The sequence below is a fragment of the Onychomys torridus genome, chromosome 11, assembly GCF_903995425.1.
Source record: "Onychomys torridus chromosome 11, mOncTor1.1, whole genome shotgun sequence".
NCBI lineage: Eukaryota > Metazoa > Chordata > Mammalia > Rodentia > Cricetidae > Onychomys > Onychomys torridus.
Window position 1 is genome coordinate 44,196,449 of NC_050453.1, and position 17,624 is coordinate 44,214,072.

The 17,624-nt window shown below is 36.8% G+C and overlaps 1 protein-coding gene across 5 annotated transcripts in view; it reads left to right on the plus strand.

Annotated features, from left to right (window-relative positions):
* Positions 1-17,624, plus strand: part of Odr4 (odr-4 GPCR localization factor homolog) — a 33,731-nt gene that overhangs the window by 5,019 nt on the left and 11,088 nt on the right. For 4 of the 5 annotated variants that reach the window (XM_036202765.1, XM_036202762.1, XM_036202764.1 and 1 more), the window contains 10 exons: positions 454-588; positions 3,474-3,569; positions 5,496-5,602; positions 6,659-6,695; positions 7,379-7,519; positions 8,185-8,280; positions 9,161-9,226; positions 12,588-12,716; positions 13,308-13,398; positions 16,660-16,830. In XM_036202765.1, the coding sequence (XP_036058658.1) occupies positions 454-588; positions 3,474-3,569; positions 5,496-5,602; positions 6,659-6,695; positions 7,379-7,519; positions 8,185-8,280; positions 9,161-9,226; positions 12,588-12,716; positions 13,308-13,398; positions 16,660-16,830 (1,069 nt within the window). The remainder of the gene's footprint in view (positions 1-453; positions 589-3,473; positions 3,570-5,495; positions 5,603-6,658; positions 6,696-7,378; positions 7,520-8,184; positions 8,281-9,160; positions 9,227-12,587; positions 12,717-13,307; positions 13,399-16,659; positions 16,831-17,624) is intronic. The other variant, XM_036202766.1, reaches the window with a different exon arrangement.

The window sequence follows — 17,624 nt, forward strand, 5'->3', positions numbered from 1 at the left end:
CCTCAAATTCTTTGTAGTCAAGGATGACCTTGAACTTGTAGTTCTTCTGTTCCTACTTCCTTGAGTGTGCTGGATTACATATGTATGCCATCATGCCTGGTTTATGTGGCACTGGTGATTGATGCTGGGGCCTTCTGCATGCTAGGCAATTATTATACCAACTGGGCTACAGCCACAGTTCCAGAATTATTTTTTTAAAGACCACTCTGTGATTTATATTGAGGATGTCCAAGTAAATAATAAGTTGCTATTACATACATTAAAGATAAGGAGCATTATGAGAGACATATCGCAAGGTTGTTCATTAAAATCAGTTCCCTTGAGTATAGCTTCCATATAATAATATGAGTGTTAACAGTTTAAATTGCTGAAAAACTGTTTAGTTTTTGCATGACAGAGGTAATTCTTCAATCAGATATAACTGCAATAAGCTTTTACAATTTGTTTTTAAAGTGTTCTTCACAAAAGGATTATGTGATTCTTGCCACTAGAACACCACCCAAAGAGGAACAGAATGAGAACCTCAAACATCCCAAAGCTAAGTTGGATACTTTGGATGAAGAATGGGCCACAGAACATGCCAGACAGGTAAAATTGTCTTGCCATATAGATGTTTGTACTTACTTGATAACAGAAAAAAAATGCTTCCTGGTTACTAGACTAGAATTTTACAGTTTTCTTTCTTAAATGCATGCCAATGGTTGGACATGAATGACTTTTAGGACTTTGTTAATGGAACAAGTCAGAGAACACATTCAGCAAGGGTAAAGAATGTGGCTTTAAAAAATGTGTATGTGGCCACCAGTAGATCAGTCAGGCTCCATTGGATGGCCCCACACCTGTGGATATATAGGCACCACCAATTGGACTCACAGGGTTATTAAAAAAAAAACAAAAACGTAGGACATGAAGTTAGAAGGAAAGGCATAGGGTAGCAGGCTGGATCTGTGGTGAGTGGGGATGAATATGATCAAAGTATATTGTGTGGAATCCTCAGAGTACTAATAAAAGTATTATATTGAAAAATCCAGTGGTAAGCCCTTAGACTCCTGTATTTTAAAAGAGGTTAAAGCAACTTTTGCCAGTAGTGTCTAAGGTAACATTAACATTGGCACAGTGTTAGTGGAGAGTAGATCCCGGAGACAGCAGAGAAACTGTAGCTAAAGCAGTAGTCCAAACCAGTGAGGGTATGAGCCTGCACTAGATCTGGAGCTTGGTGAGGGCAGGACCTATTTCCTGTATTTACGGCTGTAGGCTGAGATCCTACAGCATTTCCATGGTTTGTAGTGTGAGTTGTAAAATACTAGATTAAAAAAAAATGCATGGATTAATTGGCTTAAACTTCATTCATAATTTCAGAGAAAGCACTAGAATCATGAAAATTTAGAAGAGAAAATAGCCAAAGATGGCTGCGATTTTTACCTTGAATGTTTGTGAGACAGTATTACTGTTATGAGAGAAGGAAATGGATTTAGAGGTTGTTGGAAAAAGTAATAAGTATGCTAATTCACTTAAAACATCTCTTGAATAAATTGTGGTATAGAATAAAATACGGTAGAGATTAGAGTAAAGTAAAAGAATTATTATCTTTCTTCCAACTTGAAACCTCTAAGATAAATAAATGTGCATATATTTATGATGGGAAAATAGTGTAGCTGAAAGTTTTCCTGTATTTCACCTGGTCCACAGCCGCTCAGACCCAAGTAAACACACAGAGGCTTATATTATTTTTAAACTATGACCATGGCAGGCTTCCTGCTAGCTAGCTCTTATATCGTAAATTAACCCATTTCTATTAATCTATGTTTTGCTACGTTTTCTGTGGCTTTACTCCGTGTCCCATTACATGTTGCTCCTTGGGCGGCTGGCTGGCTGGCGTGTCTCTGCCTTCTTCCTGTCTCTCTAGAATGTCCCACCTAACCTTATTCTGCCTCACCATTGGCCAAACAGCTTTTATTTATCAACCAATCAGAGCAACATGTATTCATAACATACAAAATGACATCTCCATCAGAATAGTATGCAATTATAAAAAAATCCAAGAATTAATGCTGTTGTCTATTAAAGAAGGTATTACTTTAATTCCTGTTAGTATATATTCCAAATTTGCTTTTGCTTTCTTATAATTTTTTTTTCTTTCTTTCATGTCTTTGTAGTGTGAATGCACGCTGTGTATGTGTGTTTGCAAGTGTATAAATGGAGGCTTGAAGCTTAGATCAGTAATCTTTCTCAGTCACTCCGCGTCTTACTCTTTGAGGCAGAGTCTAGCTTGTCTTGCTGGCCAGCTTGCTCTAGGGAATCCCTGGTCTTCGCTCTTAGGGGATGGCATTACAGGCCAGCTGCTATGCCCATCCAGCATTTACATGGGTTCTTGGAATTTGAAAGCCCATCCTTTTGCTTGTGTGGCAAGTGGTTTAACCACTTAGCTGCCCTACCTTCCCTATGAAATTTAATGTGTTCTGTATAATTTATATCCAAATACAGACAGAGAGAATATGCATGAATTTGTAATAGTAAATTAATATTTTTACCTCTAGAGTTAAATTTGTATTAATTTTTAAAGCTTTTAAAGGTTCCCCATAATAAATATAAAAACTTTGTAACATTTGATTAAAAGGAAATTACAAAATCTGAGGGAACCATGAGCTGACACAATGCAGATATAGTAGAAATTATGTTTTAGTATCTAGTTTTCTAAAATTTAACTTGGTTATCATTTGCTTATACTCTAAGTCTATGAAAGCTAGCAAAAGTACCCTTGTCACTGAATTTGGCTGGGAGAGAAAAACACATTGTAGTTTTAAAACCAGCCACATCATGTGCAGGTCAAATAGTAATAGAGGGCAGGTTAGTGTACACATACACAAGACTGTCTGATTCTCCAGGGTAACGGGGAGTTCAGAGATCAATGTGCAAGAGAAAACAGCTCCCTCGAGTTGACTTTGAAGTTAGCTCACTGAATTCAGATGTCAGTGAATGAGCAGTCAGTTGAGGCTGAGGAAAGAACCTGAGGAAAGCATAGAATTAGACAGCCTAGGGCAGTGTGTGGGAACAGGGAGTCGTTTTGACCATGCTTGAATGTTTCAGAGAAAATAGATCAGCTGTCTCTGAACATCAGATTGGCCAGATGCTGGAGAGATTAAAATGGCAGTCTAAGGTAAAATATTTATTTTGCAGATAGTTGGAAGACCATTGAAAAAATTTCACTTTACAAATCTTAGGAGAAAAGGGTCTATATATTGATGCACCTAGACAAGTTACTAAAGTGATTTTAAGATACAAAGTTGAGGGTACTCTGAGAAGGGGTATACTACACACACATACATAGTTACACTCTAGTTTTTCAACTGTCTCTACCTGGATTCTATATGTATAGTTGGTCCTGGATAGGCACTTGCTGATTTGATGTTTACTGCATCAAATAGGAAAGACTGACATGCTTATGGTAGCTAATACTGTATTTTTATCTTTAGGTATCCAGAATGCTCCCTGGAGGACTTGTGGTTCTTGGAATATTTATTATTACAACTTTAGAACTAGCAGATGATTTTCAAAATGCCCTGCGCAGAGTAAGTCCAAAGTAGCAAAAACTCTTAATGAGATCAAAGTTACATATTATTTTAAGCATCATACATTAGTGTTCCATAATTCTTCATGCTAGAATTATGTTGAAATGGCCTTTTCTATACATTTGCTTGCAGATCTTGTGTGTAATAAATCTAAATATTTTTTCAGTCAAAGCTACATATTTCAAAATACTTTTAAAGGTTTATTTATTAAAGACATATATATGATTGTGGGGGGCGGGTCATGCAGCCACCACGGTGAACTTGTGGAGGTCAGAGGACAATGACAACTTTGTAGACTCAGTTCTCTCCTCCCATCTTTTCATGAATCTCAGGGCTGGAAGTCAGGTTTCAGGCTTCCATGGCAATGCCTTTACCTACTGAGCCATCTTACTGACCCTAAAACACCTCTTCAAAAGATGCTATCATAATGTTATATAAGCAGTCATAATGGTTGTGCAATAGCAGTTTTCTCATAGACCCTCCACATATTAGGAAGTGATGGCAGTAATATTGAGTTATGCTTGTCGCGTCTTTTGAAGTTCTGAGATTAATAAATAAACAGTAATCACACACTTACTCTTTACTCCTGGAGAGGGTGCAACTCAAACCTAAAGTCATCTTCAGGAAGCTTTCCTATCGTTACATACTCACTTTCCACATGTACATTCACAAGCGTATCTCACCGTGTGAGCAAGAGGGACTGTATACCATTCAGAAGCACAAAGCTGGTGGCTAGGGGCGATTTACAAAAGCAATCTGGGGCTGGAGAGATGGCTCAGAGGTTAAGAGCACCAACTGCTCTTCCAGAGGTCCTGAGTTCAATTCCCAGCGACCACATGGTGGCTCACAACCATCTGTAATGAGATCTGGCGCCCTCTTCTGTATGCATAATAAATAAATAATTTTTTTTAAAGCAATCTGTAGGTACTATAGCTACCTCCACTTTTGTATCCTCTGCTGCAGATATTTCACCCATGACTTTGATACTTTGTGCCTGGGAAGAAAGGACATAGACCCTGCCTGACATGGTTTTCAGTCCTTTGCACTCTTCCATTTTAAGATTTACTTAAATTTATTGCCTTTTTCACTAATGTAGTGTGAATCCTCATTGGTCTTAATAATAAAAACCCAGAGCCAGACATTGGGGTAAATGCTGAAAGGTCAGAGAGACCAAGGAGTAAGCCACAGCCCCATTGCCAACTTCTCAGCCTGAAAGGGAGCAAGCTCCTCTCTCCTCCCACCTCATATTCCTGTCTCCACCCAGCCAATCTCCCTTCCTGTTTCCACCTCCTAGTGCTGGGATTAGCGGTGTGTGCCACCATGGCCTGGCCCCTAGTGGCTAACTCTGCTCTCTGATCTCCAGGCTAGCTTTATTTGTTAGAGCACACACAAAATATCACCACAGATACTTTAATAAATAACTTTATAAAATGTGTTGTCATTGTCAATAATTTTGGTCATTATATAATACTGTGTTTTGTGGAGCAGTTTCTTTTGATATTATCAGGAAAGGCATGTGTCTTCTGGTAAGTTGTTTTCGGCGTAGAGATCATAAGAATGAGATGACAAATTAGACCTCTCTGCCCATTGTTGTAAGAAAGCTTATGCTAACTATGCAACATGTTTTATTTTTGCAGTTAAAACAATCACTTACTACTTTACTTTACAACAAAAACAAAGTTTGTATTCTATATTTTATATAAATGCTAGTTGCCCAAAATTAATGTGTCATGTCCAGTTAATTATTAATTATGAGGAATTATGTTTTTTATTAAAACAAATTTTTTTATGTGGATTCTTTTATGAAATCACAAATGGTTATATGATGATATAGTCCATGAAATTCTGAAGATTGGGAATTATCAATGCCTTTTCCAGCATTTTTTCATTATGTGATGAATTCATGTATATTTTTCTGTCTTTCAGCTAATATTTTCTGTGGAAAAATCTATGAATAGAAAAAGACTATGGAATGTCACAGAGGAAGAGGTCTCAGAACGAGTGATACTTCACATTTGTTCTTCTACAAAAAAGTATCTTTTATTTAGGTGTTTATGATTAATGTCTGTGGTTCTGGCTACAGTACTAGTGTTGCTGACTAGCCCGCACCACCCACAGCGTACCCTGCAAGGAACTTGCTTTTCCTCTCTTCTCCCCAAATCATATGCTGTGCAAATCACAATCCTACAGTTCTTTCCTTCAACATTTGTTTAAATCATCCTTTTGAAAAAATACTATTAAGTTTGTCTTTAAAGAACACATTGTTATGATTAGGGATGCCAATAATCATATTAATAATGATAATGGCTACTGGTTATGTGCTGAGTTTGGTAGAAAGGACTTAAGATTCTGAATTCTTTGCCAGCTCTCTAATTATGTATATTTTTGCACTGTAGCTTCTTTTCAGAGGTAAGCTTAAATATATAATGTTTTTGCTGTGTTAATATAAATTTCATCTTCATTTCTTAGAGTTAAAATGTGCAATTCGAAGCACTTATAATTGAGCTGGACAGTGTAGGAATTCTTATGCCTTCACCATGGTCACGTGGCTTCCTTAGACCCTTTCCTCTATAATTCCCCAGGATAGACATGTCTGTCACTAAAGAGGAGGCACAGTCCAAGGACCTACTAAATGAGGACTTGGAGAAGACAAAATTAAAAAAGAGACTTTTCCTGTAGAAGATGTGATACTTGCCTGCAAAGTATCACAGCCCAGTAAATGTTCCTGAGCTTGATCCCATCTGGAGTAGCACTGTTTATGCCGTGCAGACGATGTTTGAACAGGAACTCTCAGGTGCTTCCTTTCCATTTATTATGATTAACAATATTTACAAACAAAAGGAAATTTGTGTTTTGTTTGCTTTTTTAAGCACCAGGAGTACTGTAGTCAGCAATCATATACACATAATATACATAATACATAAACATTCAAACACTTATATAAATGCATAGCTATATATCTGTATATGTCTTTTAAGTATCTGAAGTATTATAATTTTTAAGTACTTATATGTACCATCTTTAGTTTTTGGATTATATTTTATTATCAAGAATTCTTTCGGAGTCATTTGTGACCTTAATTAGTAAAGATTATCTTGTCGAACTTATGATGTCTGTGATCCAAAGGTAAGAAAAACCACTCTTTAAAGGTTTTTTCTGTTTTACAAGCTGCTTTTAATAGTCAAAATTCATCTTTGTTTATATTTAGTTTTAATAGTTTTTGGTGTCATCACTTCTTTTTGATGCATATGACCACCTGTAGTTTTTTGTGTTTTTTTTGTTGTTGTTATTGTTATTGTTGTTGTTAATCTCCTGGGGTTTACATTTGGGAAGCTGATGGTAAAAGTGACAAAGAATTTTGTGTCGCTTCAGTGCCTAGTCAAATGGTTCCCCGTTTGGCACAGAAGCCAGACCAGCATTTGCCTAAAAGCAATATGAAAATAACTCAGCAGTGTAGGAAGCAGGGAGAGCACAACCATAATGAGGGGCGGCTCAGTGAGCATTTGCTGTACGCAGAATCTTTAGTGAAAGCTGATGCCTGGGCACCTTTTAGAATTCTGCACAGAGCTTTCTGACCCTTTTTCTACCTACCCGCAGGAGGCTGCAAAGATTGTCTAGCATGTATGAAAGAGTACTAAAATTAATGCATGGTCACTTTATAATGTCTGTTTCCCTTAAATGGGGAATTGACAGGACATTATAGGATGCTAGCCTGTTCAAGTTATATATAGATTTTATACCTTATTTTATTAGTGCACATATGTTACCTAAGCCATATCATGTTTTGTTTTTCCACCTTCCCACTAAAGAGTTCTTCAAGACCTGCAGACTGGAAGTATCAAAATAGAGTGTCTACCTCATGGCTGTCTCTAGAGTGTACCATTCACGTTAATATTCACATCCCACTGTCGGCTACTTCTGTCAGTTATACTCTGGAAAAAAATACAAAGGTATCAAAGTAAAATATGTTTTCTTCATTGATTACTGAGTGGGTTCTCTGCTGTTAATCTGGTTGTGACATTTATAATCCTCAAAACTTGTACTTTATTAAAATGATTGTTGTTATATGTATAATGAACTTGTTACTCTATCTGGATTAGGGAATTTTTTAGAATGAATAATATCATAATGTATATTTAGCATAGCAAGTACTTAATAAATATTTACTAGTTAACATATGTAGAGTTTAATTATGTCCATAGATTTACTAATGTCCTTCTCTTGATCCTAATTAGATTTGCTTTTCTTTTTTCTATTCCTGTGTATTTCATTTGTTTCTGTTTAATTTTTCTTCTTTAATACTGCCTTATGCTACTCAAGGCTCATTTTCTACTTTTTAAAAGATAACAGACACCATTGGATTTTATTTCTATGCTCGTGTAGTTAATAAGACTTTGGAGTTTGTGATATAAATTTTAGGAAAAGATAAAAAAAACTTATTTAATATGGATAAGGAGCCAAAAGATTAGGACTTTTAAATTTGTAGTACTGGATTTAAACACTGTTACTGATACTTGCACGTTTTCAAGATTTCAGTGTAGTAGGTGGAAAATAACAGAAGAGGAGGCTTGATTAAGATAACTTTACATCTGACGGATTTCATCTTGTTTTTAAGAGTGGACTTACACGCTGGGCCAAGCAAATAGACAATGGTGTTTATTTGATTAACGGACAGGTTAAAGGTGAAGATTGTGACCTATTAGAAGGACAGGTGAGTTAAGAGAAAATTGTCTTATTTATGAAATAGTTGTTTAAGGAAAAATGGACTTATCTTTAGTTGTTGTCTTTATTAAAGCAAGCTTTATCTAGTCATTTCTGGGACCTTTATTTATTTATTTTGATGTAGGGTTTCTATGTAGCCCTGACTGTACTAGAACTCACAAAGATCTGCTGCCTCTGTCTCCCAAGTGGGGGCACTGAACGAGAGCAATATCATTCTGAGTCTTATAAAGTAAAGGGTAAATGTTTTTCTCAGAAAGTGATAGGAAGAGGCAATTCCTGGTGTAATTGAGATACTGAAGCCTGGAATTAGGAATGTCATCTGCATCTAAAGCCTATCTAATCTCCAAATTGTGAAAGCTTATTCAAAACTACTTGTCTTGTGTTCTGCCATCTGTAGCTCCATGTGGAAGCCTGCATAGGGCTTCTCAAATACCTTGATCTAGATGAGGAGCTTAGGTGATCTCTCTTGTAAAGCAGGGATCTGCAAACTGGAAAAAGCCAAATAGTAAATGCTTTAGGTTTTAGAAGATATGTTGGTTCATTTTCAACAAAGTATCCGTAGACAGTAGATAATATAAATGAATGAGCTTGACTGTTCCAGGAAACACTTATTTACACAAAAAGGTGGCAATGTGATTTTGACCTACAGAAAAAATTTACTAATCTCAAATCTAAAGGAATTAGAGTATGGAATAATTTTAAGAGATTATTAATGGTTGATGTAAAGTATATAATGCAGTGTGTCTGTACAAAAGCAAAATTAATTAAGATTGCATTTTATCCTTGTTATTTAGAAAATGTAAAATAGTTCTTCAATTGTCTTTTAATTTTCATATACAACCTTAACAGTCTGGCTTTTGTATTTTTAGAAAAAATCTAGAGGAAATACTCAAGCAACTGCTCACTCTTTTGATGTCCGAGTGCTAACACAGTTGGTAAATATTTTTAAATACACTTATTTAAAATAAATTATTTCACCTAACATAATGAAAAATTAGGAATATAATTGAATTAATTAAAAAATGTAACAAGATATGAAACTATCTAAGACATCCAGTTATAAGAAAATTATTCCCAAGAAGCATTGCTCTGATTAAACTATTTTGAGCCTTTTTGTCTCAAGGCTATTAAAGTGTTAACACATAAGTAACGATTTTAAAAGCATATGTACATATGTATCTAAATATATCTAAATATTTTGAGCTGTTGATTTGATTATTAAAGTTGGAACTCTTAGAAACTTTTAAAAGAAGATATATACTGATAGACGGGGAGTTGTCATATATTTAATTTGAGGTATATATTCCATATTTTACTCTAATTTGATAAAAACTCCAAAGGTGGGCTGGAGCAATGGTTCGATGTTTTCAGAGCATTTGTTGTTCTTGCCGAGATTATGGTCTTGACTCCCAGCACCCACATAGTGGCCCACAACTGTCCATAACTCCAGTTCCAGGGAATCCAGTGCCCTCTGCTGACCTCCATTTGTACTAGGCACATACATGGTGCACACATCTGTGTAGGCAAAACACTCATACACATGAAATAAAATAAATCTAAAAAAAATCTCCAGAGTATTAATTAGCAAGTTTCATTTTTTTCTGTATGATATTTTAAAAATTATACATCTATATGGAAATCCAAATTTTAAAAAAAATTGGGTATATTGAAGAAACTAAATTAAATAAAAACCACTTAAATTAAAACTACTAATTACTTCTAAATGTTGTTCATTTTAATACTGCCTCATGCTATTCTGAAGAACAGACCATGATTATAAGAAGTATAAGAAATTTCATTCCAGTATTATTCTAGACTTTGAAACCCTGAAACACTACCAGACTTTCAGTTTTTTAACTAAATTGAGAAAGTGGAGATAATTGAGTTCATAAGGATGCTTTGCTATCTGTCTCTGTTTAACTGTAAGACATTGCTAAGTTGACATTGGACTTAAGCTTCTCCATCTAGTTTCTAAGTGTTTTTTTCACAATACTTAACAGTACTTTTTTTGTCTTGTATTTTCTACTTGACTTTGGATTTTAGAAGTGTCCTTTATTTCAAGGCATGCTGTTCTTCTACACACATAACTCTTTACTAGGTAGACTTACTTTTGGGTGGTTGGGGATCCAAGACAGGGTTTCTCTGTGTAGCCTTGGCTGTCCTAGAACTCACTCTGTAGACCAGGCTGGCCTTAAACTCTAAGATCCTCCTGCCTCTGCCTCCAGAGTGCTGGGATTAAAAGCATGTGCCACCACCACCTGGCTTAGAGTTAGTTCTTGATATTGCCTAGTTAACAAAAATCTAATTCAGCCGGGCGGTGGTGGCGCACGCCTGTAATCCCAGCACTCGGAGGCAGAGGCAGGCGGATCTTTGTGAGTTCGAGGCCAGCCTGGTCTACATAACGAGATCCAGGAAAGGCGCAAAGCTACACAGAGAAACCCTGTCCCGAAAAACAAAACAAAACAAAACAAATCTAATCCAAGACTCTTTACAGTATCAACTCCTGTTTTCTGACTTTAGATGTCTGCTGTGGTGTCTTTAAATTCTGGGTATATCCTGAACCCTGTGTCTTGCCCATGCCACCTGTATCCTGCTGCTCATAGTCAGAACCCCATCTGTGCATCAAGATTTAGCCACAATTTATTAATAACAAAAATAAAATAAGAAGTATAAAAAAGACATGAAGTTGGGAGGCAGATGGGCACTTGGGACTTAGAAGGAGGTCATGATAGGTGGGTATGATTAATATCACTGTTTAATTATGGAATGTTCAAAGAAAAAATAATTTTTAAATAAAATCTGACTCCCGCTGGGCAGTGGTGGCGCATGCCTGTAATCCCAGTGCTCGGGAGGCAGAGGCAGGTGGATCTCTGTGAATTTGAGGCCTGCCTGGCCTACAAAGCAAGTTCCAGGGCAGCCTCCAAAACTACAGAGAAACCCCCGTCTCAAAAACCAAATTAAAAAAAAAAAAAAAATCTAACTCCCAAATGCCAGTACTTCCATTGGGTTTCATTTAGTCAGCAAAGCCAGAGGCTTCTTTTCCAAACTTTTTGTTAGTGCCAAAAGGTTCCTTCTCTTGTGAGCACATTAGGTTCTTTTTTTGAGACAGGGTTTCTCTGTGTAGTTTTGGTGCCTGTTCTGGATCTCGCTCTGTAGACCAGGCTGGCCTCGAACTCATGGAGATCTGCCTGCCTCTGCCTCCCGAATGCTGGATTGTAAGAGCCAGAGGTGGTAGATGACTCAAGGAAACAGCATGTCCCAGTTACAGCAGGGCTGGTAGACATTTGAACTCAGACTGCAACTGATGGACTGATTCTCTGTTTTATTTTAATCTTGGTGTTTTTCTTTCCATCATGATCATAAGCCTTCAGAAGTACTTCAGTGTCACCATGCTGTCCTTGGTGGGCACTTCAGACAGACGGACTTCAACTGTCTGATGGGGTGGGTGATGGGGTTTGGTTCCCACGTTCACTGGCAGCTAACAGCTATCCATCTCTAACTCTAGCTGCTGAGAACCCGATACCCACTTTCAGCTTCCTCCATACTGCACATACATAGTCACAGGCATATGATCAAGGCAAAACATTTATTTGCATATAATAATAATAATAATAATAATAATAATAATAATAATAATAAACATTTAAGTGTCTGGAGCATCTGAGAAACAAGAGGCCCTGAGTACTGCTTAGACTGGAGATGATGGGCCATGAAGTAAAACAACCATGTCGTCCCTTAGGAACTGTCAACAGCATTCTGTGCTGACAGCTCTAGCTGACGTTAGGACCTCACCTGAGGAAAGCATAGGGTTGCGTTTAGCGTATAACAGTTTGATGTGTTGAAAACAGAGCAAGAAATGTGTGTCTAGGCGTTGGTTGGAGTTCTGCCGTATTTATGGTGTCCTGATTTGTATACTTTGGTGGTTTTCCTGTGTTCTGTGCCTTGTATCTCCTACTGTAGCGTGTCTTCTTTCTGCTTCTTTTTATAATACTTTCCTAAGGAATCTACAACTAATGTATTTTTACAGGACATACTAAGTGTTAGTATTTTAAATAAGATGTTAGTGAGAAAACGTTAAGCTTTAATTGGTTTTCTCTGTATGTTAAGAATGCCCAGAAATAGTAACTTATAAAGAGACATTTGAAGAACTTAATAATTTATGGAGAATATTTTCAAGTACATATACAAAAAATCCTTCCTTTTCTATAAAATGGCTAACTTAATGGTTAAATGTTTCCTACACTTAATAATGTTAAGACTATTAGGACTAATATGGATTAAAATTTTGTCTTTCAGCTCCTGAATTCAGACCACAGATCCACGGCCACAGTCCAGATCTGCAGTGGTTCTGTAAACCTGCGGGGTAATGTGAAATGCAGAGCTTACATCCACAGCAACAGACCCAAGGTTAAAGATGCTGTGCAGGTATAGAAAGAGTAACTGACGTGAAGAAAATGGAAACAGCATTAATTTGGTTTTAATTAATAAAGTTCCAATCGGTTTCAAAATTTTTATGTGTAGACTGTATATGGATTTAATAAGTATTCCATCCTTGTAATATATCAGTACTTTTGAAATAAATTCTTTTGAGGGGAGCTTAATTTCTTAACAGAAATGTTCAAACCAAGAATTGTTAAGTAATGTTTCAGAGTCCAAAAATTTGAAAAACGATGACCAGCATTTACATTGTAATACATTTCCTGATTTAGAATATTGGAAAAATTTGTTCAGATGCAAACTTTAACTCTTTATTTGGCTTTAATTTACTATTTAAATGTGGGCTACATGGATTTATCATTAAGCTACAACTGTGTTAAAAGTAATAGTAATAGAAATGCTGAGTATATGAGAATTACAAGTGGAGTGATATATCAGTTATTGAGTGGATATTCTTACCCCAGAAAGCAAATTGTGGTGGTTTTTTTTTTTTTTTTTTTTTTTTTTTTTTTTTTTTTGTAATGAAGTAATTCAGCTTTGGAGTATTTATTTTATTTCTTACTGTGTTTTGTCCCATAGGCTGTGAAGAGAGATATTTTGAACACAGTTGCTGATCGCTGTGAAATACTGTTTGAGGACCTGCTTTTGAATGAAATTCCAGAAAAAAAAAGTATGACTATAAATTAAGTACTTTTTGGTGTTTGTTCTGTTTCATACAGTAAGGTGTCACGATTGAACATGTATGTCATCTTCTGTAGTATGTTTTATAGTAGTAAGTTGCCTTTTACTTTTATTGCTGAATAAAATCTTTTCAGTTGCTCCCTCCGCCATTGTGAAATGTGTTCTGAACATTTTCTATTAGCAAAGTTGTTGACGTTTAGCAGTGCTAAGGAAGATTTTTTTTTAATGTTTTGCACCTTTTTTCCTCATTTTTAAAATTAGTTCTTTGAGAATTTCGTACAATGTATTTTGATTATATTCACTCTCTCCATATCCTTCTTGAGTCTGGTGCCTTAGAGCACTTGGCCATCCTGACACCTTCCCATATCCTTCTCACTACCCAAATTTGTTTGTTTTTGAAAACACCCCAGGTATCGTTTGTGCTGCTTGTGTATTTTTGGACATGTTGCCTTCCACTGGAGCGTGCATGATCTACTAGGGGCCACACATTCCAGAAGACTGGCTCTCCTTTCAGCTAAGGGTGGGCCTTGGTGCTCACTTCCCCTCTCTGTGCTGGGATTTCGTTGGCTTGAGTTTGTGCAAACTTGTGCATGCTGTCACAGTTTGCTCTGTGTTCATCTGTGCAGCTGCCCTGCTGTGTCTGGAAAGCACTGTTTCTTTATAGCCATCCACCACCTCTGACTCTTACAGTCTCTCTGCCCCTCTTCTGCAATAATTCCAGAGCCTTGGGCAGGGGTGGGTGTGATATAGATGCCTCATTTATGGCTGAGCATTCTGCAGTCTCATTTTCTGCACCATGACTGATTAATTGCCATTTACTGCAAAGGAGACTTCTTTGATGAGGGTTGAGATATACTAATCTATGGGTATAACAATAAGACATTAGTGTTTGGTTTAATGTGATGCCCATTTACCACCATAATAGCCTTTCCTCCAGGCCCTGTGACCTAGCCAGCCAGAGGTTCTTGGCCCTGACAACAGTGCCAGGTGTGAGTTTCACATTGTGGAGCAAGCTTTAAGTCCAATTAGAAACTGGTTGGCTCCTGCATGTCATTCATGCACTAGTAGACATATCTTAGCAGGCCCGTTGTCCCTGTAGCTGGCAGGGTTCACAGCAGGCTGATTAATTTTTTTTTGTTTTTCATCTAGTAGCATACAAAGCACCTTCTAGTACTGGGAAGCTGGCCAGTAGGGACGAGGCTTTCAGAGGAGGAGCGCCTGCTTGCTTCCACCATGTCTTAGCACTCAGTGGTAGGGCTCGGCAGTGAGTTCATGGTGAGAAAACAAGAGCATTGGCATTAGCTATACCGCTTGGGGATTTATGGGATCTTCCTGGGCAATATCTCCAAAAGAAGTAACCCATTCCCACCACCGGACTTTTCATTGGTTAACCTGTAGTGTTGTACAGGCATTGTTGCCCAAACTCTACATAAACTTTTATATATGTGCATGTAAATACTTCCGGAAGCTTCTACAGTAGTGGGTTTTCATAGGATGTCTGCCGTGTCAGTTCCCATCCTGTATCCCCCTCTCCCCTGCCCATCCATTCCCGCCCCGTATAACACGCTCTGCTCCATTACCCCCTTACTCTTACAGCTGCATTCCACCCTTACCCCCCCCCCCCCCACCTCTACCTCCACCTCCGTCTCAGGGAGGATGTTAAAACAGTTGCCTCTGATGAACTAGTTTTGCCAGAGGAAACCGGTTCAGCAGTTTACATGTAAGACTTGTTGATGTTGTAGGCTTTTAGACACCTTAGGTATACTCAGACATTAACTTAGAGGTGTATAGTGGATTTTTTTCAGTTACTGTTTATATACTGTTATGTTTTATATTTCTTAGCTGTTTCTCTAACAGACTTGATTAGGTTGAATTCTATCTTTGGGGAAACATAAAGCAGTTTATGTTTTACATCTTGGTAATTTGTATTAAAATAATTTTGTACTCAGAAAATTATATTAAGTATACTTTTGAGACTACACCTTTGTGTCTCCATTCCTTCTATTCTGCTGGTGGGTGAATTTCTGATTCTAAGGGTTTGGTTTTGTTTTTCTTTTTTAATAAATAATTAAATGCAGTGCAACTAATCCTTGGCATTCAGTTTTTATAACCTATTCTTTCTTCAGGGAAACTTAGAATCCAAATTTGAAATGTGCTTAAGATTTTGTACATCAGTTATTCATGCATAGTGTAACCGTCTTCGAATTTTTAACTTAATATTCAAGTTTGGTTCACTATATACCATCATCCTAATTTTGCATGCTCTGGTACAAACTGCAGTTATGTAATTCTAACAGTAGGAGGCAGTGTGGTCAAAGAGTAAGCCTATTCTCCCAGTGCTGCACAGATGAGATCATACACTGCAAGTGGAGGAATCATGTGGTTTATGTCACTGCAATCCCTGTGACACTTAAGAATACTCTAGCACCTCTGTCTGTAGTTATATAAAGTATCCTAGTTTCTTGAAGAGGATGTGTAGATTGCTAATAGAATGTCCCCAGTTTTCTTCTGCTTGATCTTTACATTGATAGCTTTTAATCATACCTGATGTAGACAAAGTGGTTATTATTTACAAAAATGTCTACTTCTGCGTTAGCTTGTAAGAGCCACATTTTGACCTAACCAGCAGTTACATTTATGTAGCTAGTAACTTAAAATTTAGGGACGTACAGTCTAATTTTTAGGTATCCAAAGAAATGTGGTTTGGGGAGACTCAATGTGTAAAAATGTTTGCTCCCAAGCACAACGACCTGAGTTCAGTGCCTAGAACCCATGAATCCTGAGAACAAAGCCAGATGTTATGACATAAACTTCTAATCCCAGTGCTGGGGAGACAAAGACAGGGAAGGCCCTTACATTGACTTCAAACATGCATAAATGAAGAACAAGTTAGCAATACAATTTGCAATACTTAAAAGATTAAAACAAACAAGAAAGGCAGCAGTCTGCAGGGGAGTTACAAAATTGACTGGGTACTCCATCATAGGACACAGTGGGTCTTATATGGACATGTGATTAGCAACATCTTTATATTAAAGGTAAGGAGGGGTGTGTGTTTCATAGGTATGTTATCCAGGTCCCTTTGAAGAAGCTAGGGAAATTAAGGAAAGAAAGAACTCAAAGCAGTTTTGTCAACTAGAGAGTTCAAATCATTATCATTTCAAACACGTTTTTATATTTTTTGAAGTAAATATTTGTTGACACCAATGACAGATATATCTAAATATTGATAATGTAATATTCTTTTTAGATTATGAACTTCCTCAGCGAGTTTTTGTTCCCCTTCCTGGATCTGCTATAATGTTATGTGATTATAAACTTGCTGATGAATCGGCTGAAGAAATCAGAGACCATTTTTCAGAGATGTTAGATCGTGAGATTCAAATAGAAGACTTGGAAATTGCAGAAGAAGTAAACACAGGTAATTGAAATCTGCGTAGACCACACCTAAACTCACCATGCCATCCTGTTTCCTTAAAGCTGCTTCTGTTTGATACTTCAAATTATTGACTGAGTATGTATGAACATACACGTGTGACAGATCTCTGCACATAAAAACGTAGAGTGAGTATTTTCTTTGGAAACTTAGCCAAACTTAAAACACATCAGGTGTGAATCTTCATAAGACAAATTCAGCTTTAAATGTGTGGAACTAGGTCGTTTTCAGGTATTTATTTCAACGTGAGAAAAGTTTTTCTCAAACTGTTTTAGAAAATGTTCTCTGTGTAATTTGTCATTTTCTCTATGTCCTCATTGTATAAGGGGGGCACTGAAGTAAGGTAGAAAGTTCCAGAAATCAGATGAAGATGCTTTGGAGAGAGAGCATAGACTTTGATACTGTTCAGTTGTGTAGACCAGTGAGTGATTCCTCTAGACTTCGTTTGCACATTCGACCTCACCTTCGGAAGTTTTATTTGATTTGCTTTATGTTTTTATCTGTAATAAGTACAAGATATAAAGATGTGTATATAAAGGAATGTGCAAATTGATATATCTAAATATTATGTAATAAAATTTAATTGTAAATATTATTAGATACTGAGTAAAGATCAGCTTAATTTAGAAGTTTGTGGCTTGGTAGAAAGTCTTTGAGTTACTTTTGAGTATGAATGTCTATTAAATGTGAATGTAGCAATTGTAAAAGTTCCTTTTCTAATTCTTAGTCAATTCAGTTTCATTAATCTCCATTCCCCATTAGGGGAGAGTACAGTGTTC